At 44.5% G+C, this 20,630-nt stretch overlaps 1 protein-coding gene across 1 annotated transcript; it reads left to right on the forward strand.

Moving 5' to 3' along the window:
- Positions 1–1,307: 1,307 nt before the first annotated feature.
- LOC119345039 (eukaryotic translation initiation factor 2 subunit 3-like) lies at positions 1,308–20,360 on the forward strand. Its single transcript, XM_037615300.1, has 8 exons — positions 1,308–1,423; positions 1,526–1,587; positions 1,841–1,953; positions 2,286–2,388; positions 18,940–19,161; positions 19,248–19,466; positions 19,559–19,819; positions 20,058–20,360. Exons 1-8 carry the CDS (start codon positions 1,318–1,320, stop codon positions 20,358–20,360), a joined length of 1,389 nt encoding a protein of 462 aa, XP_037471197.1. The 5' UTR covers positions 1,308–1,317.
- The last annotated feature ends 270 nt before the right edge of the window (positions 20,361–20,630 follow it).

A 20,630-nucleotide genomic window follows, 5' to 3' on the forward strand; every position in this document is an offset into this window, starting at 1 on the left:
AAAGCAATGAGCCGATCGAGCAACGACGCACCTAATTAACCGCAGGCGACACCATCAAAAACAAAAACTATGTTACATCATTGATTTCTTGCACAAGAAAAGAGTCACAAAAAAATCTCGACAATCAAGATGCTCCCGATTGATACTTTCTGCATCTTGCCCTGCTACCACTTATTAACCAAGACATGAACAAGTGTTCACAACTTTGAAAAAGTTTGCAAAATCAAAAAAATGTTCCAGGATTTGAAAGATGACCATGATTTTTTTTGAGAATTTTAAAAAGTTAAAGAATTGAAAAAACATGATTGTGGGTTCAAAAAACAATGTTCACAGATTTTTGAGAACTTCTCAAATTTGGAAAAAGTTTTCTAATTAAATAAAAAGTTCACGGATTTTAAATAAGTCCATGAATTTTAAATATGTTTGTAAATATCAATATTTGTACAAGTATTTAAATGTCCACTTTTTTGAGAAATTCAAAATTTAATTTAAAAAAATCATGATTCCAAAAAGTATTCACGGATCTTAAAAATGCTTGTGAATTAGTAAATGTACGGGGAATTTAAAAAATCACAGATTTGAAAAAGGTTCACTTCTCTGAAATATTTCGTGAATTTGAAAAAAAAATGTTCACACGTTCAGAGAAATATTCATGGATTTGAAAACACGTTCATGAAATTTATAAAGCTCATGAATTTGATTCTTTTTGTGAAATCAAATTAATATTTATTAACTTTAAAAATTTCAAGGATTTTAAAATGAGGAAAAATGAAAAGAAAAATCTATATTAAAAACAAGCCGAATAAAAAAACAGAAGAAAAGGGCAATCTAAAAACCCCGCCGAAGAAACTGGACGAGCCTTGCCAAACCAAGGACTGGGTAGGGAAAAACCGGGGCAACTCCAAATAGGGAATTCCTTGCTTAATTCTAGTCGGACACGGACTGGTTGACAGCGTGGCCGGCCCGTCGCCTGGACCTATAAAGTGCTTGCCGCGGCATGGAACACGCCCAGCCCAGTTGATTGAATCCAATACCGCAGACGAAGCCACAATAGCTCGCTCGCCCTCCCGCCATCTTTCCCTGACGCTGATCGCTCTTGCTCGAACGTCCGTCTACACCACCGGCGACAGCGACACCCCCGTCTCCGGCGACCGGCTGCTGCGCCCCTTCTCCGCCCGTCCTCTCATCCACGCGCGCGGCGACCCTCTTCGTCGCGCCACGCTGTCTAGAGGTGTCAGCTCGATCGTCTTCTGTTTTCCTGCAACTCGTCAATCTCATAATCATGTTTGTTACCATATTTTATTTTCAGTTTCAAACATGGCGGCCGGAGGATTAATGGAGCAGGACGTAAGCAAGCTTGACGTCGCAAAGCTCCACCCATTGTCACCTCAAGTTATCTCACGCCAAGCCACCATCAACATTGGTACTGACAGTCTGACACCACCATCCTTTTCCTTTTGGCAGCGTTTTGATCTTCACTACTTTTACTTATCAGATCACCACTTTCATTCATGTCACACCTCAGGTACAGTTGGTCATGTGGCCCACGGGAAGTCTACCGTTGTGAAAGCTATAACCGGAGTTCAGGTATGTTTGCAACATTTTGTTTCCAAGTTCTTAATCTGAATTCTGTATATGCCTGACAAGTGACAAAGCATATATCACAGTTATAGTGACTGCTTATGAGTTCCACGCATATATTATTTTTTGGTATATGAACGAGTAAACTACACATATAGTACTTTATTTATGCTATGGATACATTGCAGATGTCTTTAAACCCGATTCACAAAAGTTTGACCTGACCTGGTGGGAACTCATTCTTTATTTTGTTTTGTAGACTGTTCGCTTCAAGAATGAGCTTGAACGTAACATCACTATCAAGCTGGGTTATGCTAATGCAAAAATCTATAAATGCGAGGACGACAGATGTCCACGACCAGTGTGCTACAAGTATGTTGAATTTCAAATCATGCACCGAAAATCATGATGCTACCTTTTTTACATTATGTATTACTCTAGATTTTATTACTAACCCTGTTTATACAGTTTAAAGCAAAGAACTTCTGGGGCACTGTTCTATACTCATACTGTATATATTATTGAACCTGTCTATGCATATGATTATTTTCTACTGAATATATGGTAGTATACTCATGATTGGAGTATAAAATTTGATCTGCGGATATTAACTACCGTACGATTATTTACCACACACACTCACAATTACTGCTCTGGTTTTTAAGCTCTTGTACACTATTTGACTCGTGTGCAATTATGTAAAGGGCTTATGGAAGCGGAAAAGAAGATTCTCCAGCCTGTGATGTTCCTGGGTTTGAAAACACTAGGATGAAGCTTCTGAGACATGTTTCCTTTGTTGATTGTCCGGTATGATGAAGCCTTCCCTACCCTGTTACCGTTATGAATGTTCTCTTGTACAGTTCTAGTATACTAACATTGTCCTACCCGGCTGATTATCAACATTGTCGATTAGCTTGTTTGCTGTCAATTATATGTATTTGTGGTCATAAAGTTTCTCCATCTCTTTGAATAGAGTATTTAACCAAAAACTACCACATTTGCCGGAAACGTGACGGAAAACTACCACTCTACGTTTTTGTGCGGAAAACTACCAAATTTTTCCTAAGCCGTGGCAAAAAACTACCAACTCGCGAAATCGCTCGCTTCGCCCGCGCTAACCCCTATTCTGACTGGTTGGGCCCGCCAACAGTTGCCACGCGGGCTAACGGACGGCCGGCGCGCACTGACGGCCGTTAACGGCCCGTCCGCTGTCGGAACGGCGGCTGTCGGTCGGGTGCGGGTCAAGATCTGATCCTTTCCCCTCTCGCTGCACTCTCTCCGTCCTCTCCCTCTCTCTGAACTAGGTGGCGGCGGCGGCGACGACGATGGCGGCGGTGGTTCCGGAGGGGGGCGTCGGCGATATGGGTGGTGGCGGCGGTGGCACAAGTTTGGACGCTGTGGGCTCAGTCGACAATTGGTTGGGGAGCACCAGCTTCTCGACGCAGGCCGGCTCGCAGCAGCAGGAGGCACAGCTCGCCTAGTCATCGCCAATGGGTTGCAGGTATGGAAATATCATCTGCTAGATTAGCTGCTTCAATCTGTCAAATAGGTCAGCTGCTCATGAATTGGTTAGCTGCTTCAATCTGGCAAATTAGTAAGATGTGTTTGTTAGAGCTTGTTGGACATGTGTAGTAAACTGTATTGCACTTGTAGCTCTGTCATTTTCAATTGAATTCATGAGCACCTATTTCTGCAGTTTTGCTGACAAGAAGGGGGAGATATGGTTTCATTTAGAAGGAAGAAACCCTGTGAAAAGGGGTATATATGAGTCAGATATATCTTTTGTTACTCTACAATCACTCATTGCTAGTGAAGGGTATGGGAAGAGTGATTACATGTACTATGTGAAGGAGGAGGAAATTGGATCTGAAAGAGTAAAGTATTTAGGTAATGAAGCTAGTGTTCATGAAATGTTGGAGTTTTTTAATCATGTCAATGTTGTGAACATAAGGGTTGTGAGAGATGTTGAACCTAGAATAAGTATACAGGCTATTCAGAATTACATGAACACTCAAGAGAGTTGCTGTGTGCAAAAGGTTGTGGAGCAATCTGAGCTTTAGAATGAGATAGATGATAGAAAGGCTCAGCTTGAGAGTAGCAGGATTCAAAGAGAGGCAAATTTGAACCACTTTGAAGGAGACACTGAAGTGTCTGAATTTTGTTCTGATGATTCAGTTCATTCGGATGGGAGTGCTGAAGTTGTTCAACAAATGGAAATAGAGTGTGCCTCTGAAGAGGAAATAACATTGCAAAGTACTGCTATTGTGAAACATGTGAAGAACCCTGGGCCAACTAGCAGATGTCACAATGAGGTAGAGAAAAAAACATTTTGAAGATTGGTTTCCTGAAGCAGATGAGTTTTGTTTTGCTGGTGATGCAGGCATAAGTGATGAGGAAGAAGAAGATGAAGTTGAACTACCATACATCATGAAGAAGCCAAAGACAAAGAGTAGTAAGAAAAAGATGAAGGAAAGGGTATATTTTGACCCTTCAATTCCCAATTCACATTTACTCTTGTGCAAGAGCTTGTGTTTTGGTTCTGTTTACCAGTTCAGAGAAGCATTAAGAGATTTTCATATAAGGACTTTGAGGTCTTTTCACTACCACAGGAACACTCCAACAAAAATTATTGTTTGGTGTTCACAGAGAGAGCATGGATGTGAATTTTACATGTGTGCCTCCAGGATAGCTCATGAAAGAATATTTTGCATTAAGAAGTGTAACATGGAGCACACTTGTCCAGCATCAGTAGAGAACACAAAGGTTACTACTAAGTGGCTTTCCAAAGCAGTTGAGCCTTCTCTTAGAGCAGATCCTAGAGCACCTGTGGATTCACTTATTAAAAACAGCAAAGTCAAGTTTTTAGTTGATGTATCAAAGAGTGTGGCCTATAGGGCAAGGAGGAAGGCTATTAGGGTTGTACAAGGTGACCAGAAGGAGCAGTACTATAGACTGAGGGACTACCTACAAGCAGTTCTTGACACAAACCCTGGTAGCAGGTGTGTAGTTACAACATTTGAGGACCCAGAAAACCCTGCCCCAACTCCTAGATTTAAGTACATGTTCTACTGCTTGCATGCATCAAAGCAAGGATTTCTTAATGGTTGCAGGCCCTTTATAGGTAAATATATAACTGCATTTTGTTCAAAATATCTTGTTGTAATTTTTTGGTAGCTAATTTGGGTATGGATGCAGGGCTTGATGGTTGCTTCATCAAGCTAACCACTGGACAGCAAATTCTTGCAGCCACAGGAAGAGATGGCAACAACAACATCTACCCCATAGCCTTTGGTGTGGTTGATAAGGAAGATTCAGAAAGTTGGACATGGTTCTTAACCCAGCTAAGATGTTGCATTGGAAGTGGAAGCAAATTTGGAACCTACACCATTATTTCTGATAGGCAAAAGGTATGCAACCTATCTTAGCCAGTAGTTCAGATAAATATAGTTATTACTGGCTTTATTTGTTTTTGTTCATGACCATGGTTATTAATTTACAATCAGGGTCTTCTTAAGGCTATAAATGAGGTGTTCCCTGATTCCCCTCAGAGATACTGCCTCAGGCACATCTATGCAAATTTTCAATCAGCTGGTTTCAGAGGAGCAGAACTAAAAAAGCTAGTAGATAAGGCTAGCTACTCATTCACCAAACATGGCCATGAATTAGCAATTGCAGAGCTTAAAGCAGAGTATGAGGATGCCTGGAAGTGGCTTACAAAAAATTCCAAAGGAGACTTGGTGTAGGTCTTCAATGGATTACAATTGCAAAACTGATCTTGTTGTGAACAACCTTAGTGAGGTTTTCAACAAAATGATCCTTGATGTTAGGACCAAACCAATTAGAACTATGTTTGAAGGAATAAGGACTAAGCAGATGATCAAAAGGCAGAAGACCAGGGAAAAACAAATAACAACAGGTGGATGATCACACCCAACTATTCAGAGAAACTAGAGGAGAATAAGAAGTATGCCAAATTTTGTGAGGCACATAAGGTTGGTCCTGACATTTGGCAAGTGTCTAGTAAGGAAAATCAGTACTGTGTCAACCTAGCTACTAACTCATGTGACTGCAGGAGGTGGGACATGACAGGTGTGACATGCAGTCATGCAATAGCAGCAATGAGCAAGATTCACATGCACCCAGAGGACTATGTGCATGAATTTTTCAAAAAACCACTATATATTGAAGCATACAAAGACATAGTGTACCCTGTCCCTAGTCCTGGATTCTGGCCTGACACCCATACTCAGGATATTGAGCCACCAGTGTTCAAAGAAAAAGCAGGGAAGAAACAAACAGCTAGGAGAAAGGGCCAGTTTGAGGTGCCTGCACCAAAAGACACAAGCAGGATGGGAACAATTACATGCAGCAATTGTGGTCTACAGGGCCATAGATTTACTTACTGTGGGAAATCTCTAAACCCAAGTCTTCAGATGAGAAAGAACTTACACCAGGTCATTTAAAAATGTTGCATTCTTTGTTTAGTTAATAGTTGTTTAATTATTTTAGGTCTGCTCTATGTACTAACTATCTTAATTCTGTCATGCAGGAGAATAGAGAAATTTTTAGGGGTTCCTCTAGTGCTAGTCACCCACCTCCAGAACCACCACATCAACACCAAACTTCACAGATGCCAGCCTCATCTGCTCCACCTCCTAAAGCAGCGAGGAATAGAAAAACAGCAGCAGATAAGAGAGCTTCAGCATCAACTGTTTCTGCAGGAGCAGCCAGGTCTTCACCAGCACCTCCAACAGGATCAGTATCAACAAGAGCTCCAAGAGGATCAGCATCAACAAGAACATTCAATGCACCAAGAGCATCCACTGCAGAACCAGGGATATTATCAGGCAAGAGGAAGAGGAAACCCCCTAGCAAGTTTGCACTATATTTTAGTGCTAGTGGAAACCATTGAAACTCTGTTACTAAGTTTGTGTTCTGCTACTTAGTTTGATTGTATGGTACTAAGTTTGTGCTCTACTACTAGACTGCTTAAATTCAGACATGTGAACTTGTGTGCAATGTTGAATGTATGGTTGCTACTTATTTGTGCCCAATACCAATGGGTTAAGTGCTAGTGATCTGTTTTATTTGTTTTACTTTGCCATTTGTGCAGTTTAGGTGCATGTTTTAATTGTTTTAATTTGTTTTTTTGTTTTACTTTGCCATTTCTACAGTTCAGAAGTGACTGCCACATTCATTTTAGAAAAAAAAATATGCACAAAAAAATGTCTGGCCCGGGGCTCAAACCCAGGACCAGTTGGTTGTAACCATGCGTTCAATGCCAATGGGCTAGTGCTAGTGATTTGTTTGACTAGCATCGGCCAAACTTATTATATGTTACCCACCACGTTGTCTGTTCAGCGTGCGTTGCAGCCGCCATCCTGGTGAGCGTGCGTTGAGTAAACCCAGCCGTTTCGGATTCTACGACTTTATTACGTGTCCACCCACCACGCTCTCTGCTCACTCGCCCACTCGCCGCTCGCACCGCCCACTCCGCTTCCCCCTCTCTCCTGTCGAAATCGCCACCGACAACCACCGCCACCGCTGTCGCCATGGACTGGCAGCTGGCCATCGAAGCTCTCGCCGGCAACAAGCAGGAGATGCGCGCGCAGTACAGGGAGATCGCGCGCTGGTTCCCCAGTCTGGCGATGCTGAGGAACCACGCCCGCGGCCTCGTCAAGGTGATGACAGCTGCTGAAAAGCAGCACGCCTTCCCTGCCGGCCGCACCATCCCGCCGCCGACCATTCTGCTGTGGGCGATGCGCGAGGTGCAGCGCTCCCCCGACCCCAGGCAACGCGCCCGATGGTGGATGTACCGCTCATCCACCACGCCACCAGCCGCCGCGGACCACGTCACCGACGCCGTCCTCGCGCTCCCAGCCCCAATCAACAACGCCTACTGGGAGAGGCGCAATCCATGGGTCCCTGGGTCCTCTGACGACTCTGACGGCGAGTCTTCAGACGACGAGTCCTCTGATGACGAGTCCAGTGAAGATGATGGGGATGAGTCGTCTGACGAATCTGACGACGAGGTGGATGAGGTCGTCGTCCTCTCCGACGACGAGCCTGAAGTGCAGCTGCTGGCTCCCGTCCTCGACGCCGTGGAGGGGGACAGGAACCTCCCAATCCACATGGATGCGCTGCCGGAGGTCGATCTCCCAGACGGTGTCATTGTGAAGCAAGAACAAGATGGCGGCGAGGAAGATGTGGTGGAGCCGGCGCCGGGCAAGAAGAAGAGGGCGGCCGTGACTGCAGTGCGCTGCTCCCAGCGCCTGAAGATGCTGAAGAAGGAGGAGTGAAGTGCTGCCTTTCAGTGCAAAAATATTCAGTTTCGTCAGTCCTGAACTTTCGTAAGTTCAGTAAGTTCCTAGGTTCAGTTTCATCAGGCACTATCTACTAGTACTAGCTGCTATCTTTGTCAGGCACTATCTACTACTAGTTGCTATCTATGTCAGTGTTGGGGAACGTAGCAGAAATTCAAAATTTTCCTACGTGTCACCAAGATCTATCTATGGAGAAACCAGCAACGAGGGGAAGGAGAGTGCATCTACATACCCTTGTAGATTGCTAAGCGGAAGCGTTCAAGAGAACGGGGTTGAAGGAGTCGTACTCGTCGTGATCCAAATCACCGGAGATCCTAGTGCCGAACGGACGGCACCTCCGCGTTCAACACACGTACAGCCCGGTGACGTCTCCCACGCCTTGATCCAGCAAGGAGAGAGGGAGAGGTTGAGGAAGACTCCATCCAACAGCAGCACAACGGCGTGGTGGTGATGGAGGAGCGTGGCAATCACGCAGGGCTTCGCCAAGCACCACGGGAGAGGAGGAGGAGGAGGAGAGGCAGGGCTGCACCAAGAGAGGAGAGGTTCTCGTGTATTGGGCTGTTCCAAAAACTCCAATATATATAGGGGAGGGAGAGGGCTGCGCCCCCATCTAGGGTTTCCCCCCCCCCCCAAGGGGTGCGGCCAGCCCTAGATGGGGCTTGGGGAGGCGGCCAAGAGGGGGAGAGAGGGGAGGCGCCCACTAGGTGGGCCTTAAGGCCCATCTGGACTAGGGTTTGCCCCCTCCCACTCTCCCTTGCGCCTTGGGCCCCTTGTGGGGGCCGCACCAGCCCACCTAGGGGCTGGTCCCCTCCCACACTTGGCCCACGCAGCCTTCTGGGGCAGGTGGCACCACTTGGTGGACCCCCGGGACCCTCCCGGTGGTCCCGGTACATTACCGATATCACCCGAAACTTTTCCGGTGACCAAAACAGGACTTCCCATATATAAATCTTTACCTCCGGACCATTCCGGAACTCCTCCTGACGTCCGGGATCTCATCCGGGACTCCGAACAACATTCGGTAACCACATACAAACTTCCTTTATAACCCTAGCGTCATCGAACCTTAACTGTGTAGACCCTACGGGTTCGGGAGACAAGCAGACATGACCGAGATGTTCTCCGGTCAATAACCAACAGCGGGATCTGGATACCCATGTTGGCTCCCACATGCTCCACGATGATCTCATCGGATGAACCACGATGTCAAGGACTTAATCAATCCCGTATACAATTCCCTTTGTCTAGCGATATTGTACTTGCCCGAGATTCGATCGTCGGTATACCGATACCTTGTTCAATCTCGTTACCGGCAAGTCTCTTTACTCGTTCCGTAACACATCATCCCGTGATCAACTCCTTGATCACATTGTGCACATTATGATGATGTCCTACCGAGTGGGCCCAGAGATACCTCTCCGTTTACACGGAGTGACAAATCCCAGTCTCGATTCGTGCCAACCCAACAGACACTTTTGGAGATACCTGTAATGCACCTTTATAGCCACCCAGTTACGTTGTGACGTTTGGTACACCCAAAGCATTCCTACGGTATCCGGGAGTTGCACAATCTCATGGTCTAAGGAAAAGATACTTGACATTAGAAAAGCTTTAGCATACGAACTACACGATCTTTGTGCTAGGCTTAGGATTGGGTCTTATCCATCACATCATTCCCCTAATGATGTGATCCCGTTATCAACGACATCCAATGTCCATGGTCAGGAAACTATAACCATCTATTGATCAACGAGCTAGTCAACTAGAGGCTTACTAGGGACATGGTGTTGTCTATGTACCCACACATGTATCTGAGTTTCCCATCAATAAAATTATAGCATGGATAATAAACGATTATCATGAACAAGGAAATATAATAATAACCAATTTATTATTGCCTCTAGGGCATATTTCCAACAGTCTCCCACTTGCACTAGAGTCAATAATCTAGTTCACATCGTCATGTGATTAACGCTGATAGGTCGCATCGCCATGTGACCAACATCCAAAGAGTTTACTAGTGTCTGTAAACTAGTTCACATCATCATGTGATTAAGACTCAATGAGTTCTCAGGTTTGATCATGTTATGCTTGTGAGAGAGGTTATTAGTCAACGGTTCTGAATCTTTCAGATCCGTGTGTGCTTTAAAAATCTCTATGTCATCTCCTAGATGCAGCTACCACGCTCTATTTGGAGCTATTCCAAATGGTTGCTCCACTATACGTATCTGGTTTGCTACTCAGAGTCACTCGGATAGGTGTTAAAGCTTGCATCGACGTAACCCTTTACGCCGAACTCTTTATCACCTCCATAATCGAGAAACATGTCCTTATTTACTCCAAGGACAATTTTGACTGCTGTCCAATGATCCATTCCTGGATCATTCTTGTACCCCTTGACTTACTCATGGCAAGGCACACTTCCGGTGCGGTACACAGCATAGCATACTATAGAGCCTATGTCTAAAGCATAGGGGATGACCTTCGTCCTTTCTCTCTCTTCTACCGTTGTCGAGCTTTAACTCTTAATTCATACCTTACAACTCAGGCAAGAACTCCTTCTTTGACTGATCCATCTTGAACACCTTCAAGATCATGTCAAGGTATGTGCTCATTTGAAAGTATTATTAAGCATTTTGATCTATCCTTATAGATCTTGATGCTCATTGTTCAAGTAGCTTAATCCAGGTTTTCTATTGAAAAACATCTTTCAAATAACCCTATATGCTTTCCAGAAATTCTACATCATTTCTGATCATCAATATGTCAACAACATACACTCATCAGAAATTCTATAGTGCTCCCACTCACTTCTTTGGAAATACAAGTTTCTCACAAACTTTGTATAAGCCCAAAAATCTTTGATCATCTCATCAAAGCGCACATTCCAACTCCGAGATGCTTACTCCAGTCCTTAGAAGGTTCGCTGGAGCCATCATATCTTTTTAGCATCCTTAGGATCGACAAAAACTTTCTGATTGTATCACATACAACCTTTCCTTACGAAGACTGGTAAGGAAACTCATTTAGACATCCATCTGCCAGATTTCATAAATGCAGCTAATGCTAACATGATTCCGATGGACTTAAGCATCGCTACGGGTGAGAAAATCTCACCGTAGTCAACTCCTTGAACTTGTGAAAAACTCTTCGCCACAAGTCGAGCTTCATAGACGGTAACATTACCGTCCATGTCCGTCTTTTTCTTAAAGATCCATTTATCTCAATGGCTTGCCTATCATCGGGCAAGTCCACCAAAGTCCATGCTTTGTTCTGATACATGGATCCTATCTCGGATTTCATGGTTTCTTAACCATTTGTCGGAATTTGGGCCCACCATCGCTTCTCCATAGCTCTCAGGTTCATTGTTGTCTAGCAACATGACCTTCAAGACAGGATTACTGTACCACTCTGAAGTAGTACTTATCCTTGTCACCCTACGAGGTACGGCAGTGACTTGATCCGAAACTTCATGATCACTATCATAAGCTTCTACTTCAATTGGTGTAGGTGCCACATGAACAACTTCCTGTGCCCTGATACACACTGGTTGAAGTGATGGTTCAATAACCATATCAAGTCTCCACCATCCTCCCACTCAACCTTTTCGAGAGAAACCTTTCCTCGAGAAAGGACCCGATTCAAGAAACAATCCATATTGCTTTCGGATCTGAATTAGGAGGTATACCCAACTGTTTTGGGTGTCCTATGAAGATGCATTTTATCCGCTTTGGGTTCGAGCTTATCAACCTGAAACTTTTTCACATAAGCGTCGCAGCCCCAAACCTTTAAGAAACGACAACTTAGGTTTCTCTAAACCATAATTCATACGGTGTCGTCTCAACGGAGTAACATGATGCCCTATTAAAGTGAGTGCGGTTGTCTCTAATGCCTAACCCATGAACGATAGTGGTAATTCGATAAGAGACATCAAGGTACGCACCATATCCAATAGGGTGCAACTATGATGTTCGGACACACCATCACACTATGGTGTTCCAGGCGGTATTAATTGTGAAACAATTTCCACAATGTCTTAATTGCGTGCCAAAACTCATAACTCAGATATTCATCTCTATGATCATATCATAGACATTTTATCCTCTTGTCACAATGATCTTCTACTTCACTCTGAAATTACTTGAACCATTCAATAATTCAGACTTGTGTTTTATCAAGTAAATATACTCAACATCTACTCAAATCATCTGTGAAGTAAGAACATAACGATATTCACTGCATGCCTCAGCACTCATTGGACTGCACACATCAAAATGTGTTACTTCCAACAAGTTGCTATCTTGTTCCATTTTACTGAAAATGAGGCTTTTTAGTCATCTTGCCCATGTGGTATGATATGCATATCTCAAGTGATTCAAAATCAAGTGAGTCCAAACGATCCATCTGCATGGAGTTTCTTCATGCGTATACACCAATAGACATGGTTCGCATGTCTCAAACTTTTCAAAAACGAGTGAGTCCAAAGATCCATCAACATGGAGCTTCTTCATGCGTTTTATACCAATATGACTTTCATGGCAGTGCCACAAGTAAGTGGTACTATCATTACTATCTTATATCTTTTGGCATGAAAATGTGTATCACTACGATCGAGATTCAATAAACCATTCCTTTAGGTGCAAGACCATTGAAGGTATTATTCAAATAAATAGAGTAACCATTATTCTCTTTAAATGAATAACCGTATTGTGATAGACATAATCCAATCATGTCTATGCTCAACGCAAACACACAATGACAATTATTCAGGTTTAATAATAATCTTGATGGTAGAGGGAGCGTGCGATGTTTGATCACATCAAACTTGGAAACACTTCCAACACATATCGTCAGCTCACCTTTAGCTAGTCTCCGTTTATTCCGTAGCTCTTTTATTTCGAGTTACTAACACTTAGCAACTGAACCGGTATCTTAATACCCTGGTGCTACTAGGAGTACTAGTAAAGTACACATTAACATAATGTATATCCAATATACTTCTATCGACTTTGCCAGCCTTCTCATCTACCAAGTATCTAGGGTAATTCTGCTCCAGTGGTTGTTCCCCTTATTACAGAAGCACTTAGTCTCGGGTTTGGGTTCAACCTTGGGTTTCTTCACTAGAGCAGCAGCTGATTTGCCGTTTCATGAAGTATCCCTTCTTGCCCTTGCCCTTCTTGAAACTAGTGGTTTCACCAACCATCAACAATTGATGCTCCTTCTTGATTTCTACTTTCGCGGTGTCAAACATCACGAATACCTCAAGGATCATCATATCTATCCCTGATATGTTATAGTTCATCACGAAGCTCTAGCAGCTTGGTGGCAATGACTTTTGGAAACATCACTCCCTCATCTGGAAGATCAACTCCCACTCGATTCAAGTGATTGTTGCACTCAGACAATCTGAGCACAAGCTCAACGATTGAGCTTTTCTCCCTTAGTTTGCAGGTTAAGAAAATCGTCGGAGGTCTTATACCTCTTGACGTGGGCACGAGCCTGAAATCCTAATTTCAGCCCTCGAAACATCTCATATGTTCCGCGATGTTTCGAAAACGTCTTTAGTGCCTCAACTCTAAACCGTTTAACTGAACTATCACGCAGTTATCAAAACGTGTATGTCCGATGTTCGCAACATCCACAAACGACGTTTGGGGTTTAGCACACTAAGCAGTGCATTAAGGACATAAGCTTTCTACTGTCTGCATAAACGCTACTTTCAACTTTCAACTATATTTTCTCTAGGAACATATCTAAACAGTGGAACTAAAGCGCGAGCTTACGACATAATTTGCAAAGGTCTTTTGACTATGTTCAGGATAATTAAGTTCATCTTATGAACTCCCACTCAGATAGACATCCCTCTGGTCATCTAAGTGATTACATGATCCGAGTCAACTAAGCCGTGTCCGATCATCACGTGAGACGGACTAGTCATCATCGGTGAACATCTTCATGTTGATCGTATCTACTATACGACTCATGTTCGACCTTTCGGTCTCTGTGTTCCGAGGCCATGTCTGTACATGCTAGGCTCGTCAAGTTAACCCTAAGTGTTTCGCGTGTGTAAATCTGTCTTACACCCGTTGTATGTGAACGTAAGAATCCATCACACCCGATCATCATGTGGTGCTTAGAAGCGACGAACTTTAGCAACGGTGCACAGTTAGGGGAACACTTTCTTGAAATTTTAATGAGGGATCATCTTATTTACTACCGTCGTTCTAAGCAAATAAGATGCATAAACATAATAAACATCACATGCAATCAAATAGTGACATGATATGGCCAATATCATTTTGCTCCTTTTGATCTCCATCTTCGGGGCTCCATGATCATCATCGTCACCGGCATGACACCATGATCTCCATCATCATGATCTCCATCATCGTGTCTTCATGAAGTTGTCTCGCCAACTATTATTTCTACTACTATGGCTACCGGTTAGCAATAAAGTAAAGTAATTACATGGCGTTATTCAATGACACGCAGGTCATACAATAAATAAAGACAACTCCTATGGCTCCTACCGGTTGTCATACTCATCGACATGCAAGTCGTGAATCCTATTACAAGAACATGATCAATCTCATACATCACATATCATTCATCACATTCTTCTTGGCCATATCACATCACATAGCATACCCTGCAAAAACAAGTTAGACGTCCTCTAATTGTTGTTTGCATGTTTTACGTGGCTGCTAAGGGTTTCTAGCAAGAACATTTCTTACCTACGCAAAACCACAACGTGATATGCCAATTGCTATTTACCCTTCATAAGGACCCTTTTCATCGAGTCCGTTCCGACTAAAGTGGGAGAGACTGGCACCCGCTAGCCACCTTATGCACCAAGTGCATGTCAGTCGGTGGAACCTGTCTCACGTAAGAGTACGTGTAAGGTCGGTCCGGGCCGCTTCATCCCACAATACCGTCGAAACAAGATTGGACTAGTAACGGTAAGCATATTGAACAACATCAACGCCCACAACTACTTTGTGTTCTACTTGTGCAAAGAATCTAGGCAATAGACCTAGCTCATGATGCCACTGTTAGGGAACGTAGCAGAAATTCAAAATTTTCCTACGTGTCACCAAGATCTATCTATGGAGAAACCAGCAACGAGGGGAAGGAGAGTGCATCTACATACCCTTGTAGATCGCTAAGCGGAAGCGTTCAAGAGAACGGGGTTGAAGGAGTCGTACTCGTCGTGATCCAAATCACCGGAGATCCTAGTGCCGAACGGACGGCACCTCCGCGTTCAACACACGTACAGCCCGGTGACGTCTCCCACGCCTTGATCCAGCAAGGAGAGAGGGAGAGGTTGAGGAAGACTCCATCCAACAGCAGCACAACGGCGTGGTGGTGATGGAGGAGCGTGGCAATCACGCAGGGCTTCGCCAAGCACCACGGGAGAGGAGGAGGAGGAGGAGAGGCAGGGCTGCACCAAGAGAGGAGAGGTTCTCGTGTATTGGGCTGCTCCAAAAACTCCAATATATATAGGGGAGGGAGAGGGCTGCGCCCCCATCTAGGGTTCCTCCCCCCCCAAGGGGTGCGGCCAGCCCTAGATGGGGCTTGGGGAGGCGGCCAAGAGGGGGAGAGAGGGGAGGCGCCCACTAGGTGGGCCTTAAGGCCCATCTGGACTAGGGTTTGCCCCCTCCCACTCTCCCTTGCGCCTTGGGCCCCTTGTGGGGGCCGCACCAGCCCACCTAGGGGCTGGTACCCTCCCACACTTGGCCCACGCAGCCTTCTGGGGCAGGTGGCCCCACTTGGTGGACCCCCGGGACCCTCCCGGTGGTCCCGGTACATTACCGATATCGCCCGAAACTTTTCCGGTGATCAAAGCAGGACTTCCCATATATAAATCTTTACCTCCGGACCATTCCGGAACTCCTCGTGACGTCCGGGATCTCATCCGGGACTCCGAACAACATTCGGTAACCAAATACAAACTTCCTTTATAACCCTAGCGTCATCGAACCTTAAGTGTGTAGACCCTACGGGTTCGGGAGACAAGCAGACATGACCGAGACGTTCTCCGGTCAATAACCAACAGCGAGATCTGGATACCCATGTTGGCTCCCACATGCTCCACGATGATCTCATCGGATGAACCACGATGTCAAGGACTTAATCAATCCCGTATACAATTCCCTTTGTCTAGCGATATTGTACTTGCCCGAGATTCGATCGTCGGTATACCGATACCTTGTTCAATCTCGTTACCGACAAGTCTCTTTACTCGTTCCGTAACACATCATCCCGTGATCAACTCCTTGATCACATTGTGCACATTATGATGATGTCCTACCGAGTGGGCCCAGAGATACCTCTCCGTTTACACGGAGTGACAAATCCCAGTCTCGATTCGTGCCAACCCAACAGACACTTTTGGAGATACCTGTAATGCACCTTTATAGCCACCCAGTTACGTTGTGACGTTTGGTACACCCAAAGCATTCCTACGGTATCCGTGAGTTGCACAATCTCATGGTCTAAGGAAAAGATACTTGACATTAGAAAAGCTTTAGCATACGAACTACACGATCTTTGTGCTAGGCTTAGGATTGGGTCTTGTCCATCACATCATTCCCCTAATGATGTGATCCCGTTATCAACGACATCCAATGTCCATGGTCAGGAAACTGTAACCATCTATTGATCAACGAGCTAGTCAACTAGAGGCTTACTAGGGACATGGTGTTGTCTATGTACCCACACATGTATCTAAGTTTCCCATCAATACAATTATAGCATGGATAATAAACGATTATCATGAACAAGGAAATATAATAATAACCAATTTATTATTGCCTCTAGGGCATATTTCCAACAGTCAGGCACTATCTACTACTAGTTGCTTTCTATGTCAGACTATGAATGGTAGTACTATCTATCTATGTCAGACTATCTATATATGTTACTTGCTACTTGCTACTTGCTACATATGTTAAGTTATTTGTCACACTATCTAAGCTACTTGCTATATATGTTACTTGCTACTTGCCACTTTAAACTATGTCACTATTGTCAGTTATCCACACATGATATATGCAGAGTAAAGCAGCCTCATCATAGATAAAACATTCTTACTTACTTAACTTAGCATTAGTACTCACTTAGCATAGTAGGTCTTTACATAATAGTCATTACATCATAGATAAAACCAACTAGTTCTTAAACCATAACAGTACCTCCCTCCCTCATACCATTCTGAAAGCACATGGAACTTTCCCAAAATATACACCTAACATGCATGACATTCCAAGGCCAGCTATATATATATATATATAGGCCTACTAATTACTTAACCCACACACCAAGCACTTCACTCATTCATAATTGCCTTGATCCTCTCGAGCTTATCTTTGCTGGCATGCCCAGCATTGAGCAGATCAGCAATCAGATACTCCAGCTTCTTCTTCTCTTGCTTAAGTAGGTCCCTGTCCCCCTCCAGTTCCTTCATGTTCCTCATGTTCTGAATGATATCTGCTTGGCTTTGAAGAATGCACCTTTGCTCCTTGGCAAGCTTCAGCTTTTCCATACTTAACTCAATCTTTGCCTGATCCTCAAGTTGTTTCTTCTTCTCAGCTAGTTCATTGATTGCCTGACTGGTATAGTCCATGTCATGAGACATCTTGCCATCTTGATAGTCAAAAAGCTTGGATACATCTTCCACCAACTGGCTGTAGTTGTTTGACAGGAAATCAATTTCCTTCTGTAGCTTGCCCACCTGTTTCTCATGGGCTTGTTTGTCATTCACCCTCCCCAAGTTCTGCTCATGGTACATGTCCCAAATCCTTGTTAGGCACCTTTGTAGAATCTCTGGCTAAGGACCATCCACCCACTCCACAACCCCACAGTTCACACCTACATCCTACAGAAGCAATTATTTATAATTAAGCACAAATCACTTAGTAACAAACTTAGTACAGATAACCAAAGTTCACACCTACAATTCTTTCATAGTAAGCACACAACACCTGACTTAGCATCAGAGATAAATTCAGTTAACAGCTATATTTAGCAGTAGATATAAATTCATTTAACTTTGTTCTTTTACAGTTAACATCTATATTCAGTAACACCTAACTAATACATTCAGTTCACAGTACACTAAAGATCTCTGCATGTAGGTGTTCTCAGGTTCAGTCATGTATTCAATTCAGTTCTAAACTACAGCACACATCTCTGCACCACATGCTGCACCACACATCTCCAGCAGCAAAACACATCACACATCTCCAGCAGCAAAACAAGTTAGCGTTCAAGATTTAATACCTACTGCACAGGACAACCCAGGAATCGCCTCCCAGTCAAAGCACCTTCAAAAGCCACCATCTTCTTCGGCCTCTGATGATGCATCATGCATGTCGGCTCAGATTCAGTGTAAGAACCACAGAAAGATGGTTCCACCACACTGTCAGGGGTTTCCTGCAAAAGAAACTTCGAACCAAACCAAAAGCAACTTGGAATCTCCAACTTGGGATGAACTAACCCTAACCCTAACTCTGTTCCACCATTATGCACTTACAAAGAGCTGAGGATCCATTGAAACCATGTTGATGTCCTCGTCCGAGCTCTCCTCGTCATTCCAAGATGGCATCCTCAACTTCTACCGGCAGCAATGGCCGCGCCGGCGACGGCGATAGGCTGACCTAGCTTAGAGCACCAGGGAGAGGGGAGAGGATGAGGACGAGTGAGAGCGAGCGATGAGGAAGAGAATGAGCGAGTGGCTGAGCTCACTCGCTCTCACTTATTGGCCCACCGATAGCCGCCGTTCCGACAGCGGACGGGCCGTTAACGGCCGTCAGCGTGCGCCGGCCGTCCGTTAGCCCGCATGGCAACTGTTGGCGGGCCCAACCAGTCAGAATAGGGGTTAGTGCGGGCGAAGCGAGCGATTTCGTGAGTTGGTAGTTTTTTGCCGCGGCTTAGGAAAAATTTGATAGTTTTCCGTACAAAAACGTAGAGTGGTAGTTTTCCGTCACGTTTCCGGCAAATGTGGTAGTTTTTGGTTAAATAGTCCTTTGAATAGGGTCACGACATTCTCATGGCCACAATGCTTAATGGAGCAACTATCATGGATGGAGCCTTGCTTTTGATAGCAGCAAATGAGAGCTGCCCACAACCTCAGACATCCGAGCATCTGGCGGCTCTTGCGGGTCTCAAACACCTCATAATTCTACAGAATAAGATTGATGTTATCCAGGAGAGTGCAGCAATGAACCAGCATGAAGCAATCCAAAAATTCATCCAGGTAACTACTGTTCGTCGTTTCTCTTGTTATAATTAGTACATGTCTTACCTTTATTGTTTGATCTTTACTCCCTTTTGTGTATGTAGGGCACGAAAGCTGAAGGTGCTCCTGTGGTGCCAATATCTGCCCAGCTCAAGTACAACATTGATGTCATCTGTGAATATATTGTGAAGAAAATCCCTATTCCTGAGAGGAGCTTCACATCACCTCCCAACATGATTGTCGTTCGCTCCTTCGATGTCAACAAGCCTGGTTCAGAGGTTGATGAGATCAGGGGTGGGGTGGCAGGTGGCACCATCCTCAGGGTATGTAGATGTAGATGTAGATGCTCAGTCTCAAGATTGTAGGTGTTGTTTTTTTCTGCTGTGGTGAATAATGTTGATCCTTTTATTTACAGGGAGTCCTCAGGGTGAACCAGAATATCGAAGTTCGCCCTGGCATGGTCATGAAGGATTCGAGTGGCAAAATCAAATGTTGCCCAATCTACTCGAGGATCGTCTCGCTCTACGCCGAGCAGAATGAACTCCAATTTGCTGTGCCAGGAGGGCTTATTGGTGTGGGAACGACCATGGATCCGACTTTGAGTCGTGCAGATAGGCTGACTGGCCAGGTCCTGGGAGAAATCGGGTCGCTCCCTGATGTGTTCGCGGAGCTTGAGGTTTGTCAAATCTTTCATTTTTTCTTCCAAAACAGAGATGTACTCTAGCTGTTAATGGCATCCTTGGACTACATAGGTTTGTCAAATCTTTTACTACCTCTGTAACTTAACATAAGATGTTTTTCGACAGTATGACAGTGTCAAGAACATCTTATATTTTGATACGGAGAGAGTCTAATTTTAGCCAAAAACAGAGATAGATGTTAATAACATTTCCTTGGACTACATTGCTTTGCAGATCAACTTCTTCCTTCTCCCAAGACTTCTGGGTGTGAGAACCAAGGGTGCAGAGAAGGCGGGGAAGGTCGCCAAGCTCAGCAAGCGTGAGATCCTGATGCTTAACATAGGGTCTATGTCGACTGGCGCCCGCGTGGTCGCTGTTAAGGGCGATCTCGCCAAGCTTGAGCTCACCACCCCTGTCTGCACAAGCATAGGCGAGAAGGTCGCCCTGAGCCGTCGTGTCGACAAGCATTGGCGCCTCATCGGATGGGGCCAGATCCAAGCTGGTGCAACGCTTGAAATCCCTCCCTGCCCGCTGTAAATGAAACCGCTGTTGGTGAAACAAGAGAAGAAATGTGTTGTTTTTGTGCATAAGTTTGAATGTCTTCTAGTCTTTGCGGGTCATCCCGGATTTTTCTATGCAACTAGATTGCTTTTTTTTTGGGTACTAATTGAGGATCTGTTACTTGCCATGTTATCATGTTCCTGGACTCGTGGTTGGTTCAGATTTACAATCTCTCACTATCACCATTACGCCTTGCGTTGAACATATTTCAATTGGTTTGGAGTACTTTTTCTCGATAAAACAGGC

The sequence above is a fragment of the Triticum dicoccoides genome, chromosome 1A, assembly GCF_002162155.2.
Source record: "Triticum dicoccoides isolate Atlit2015 ecotype Zavitan chromosome 1A, WEW_v2.0, whole genome shotgun sequence".
In the NCBI taxonomy this organism is placed as follows: Eukaryota; Viridiplantae; Streptophyta; class Magnoliopsida; order Poales; family Poaceae; genus Triticum; species Triticum dicoccoides.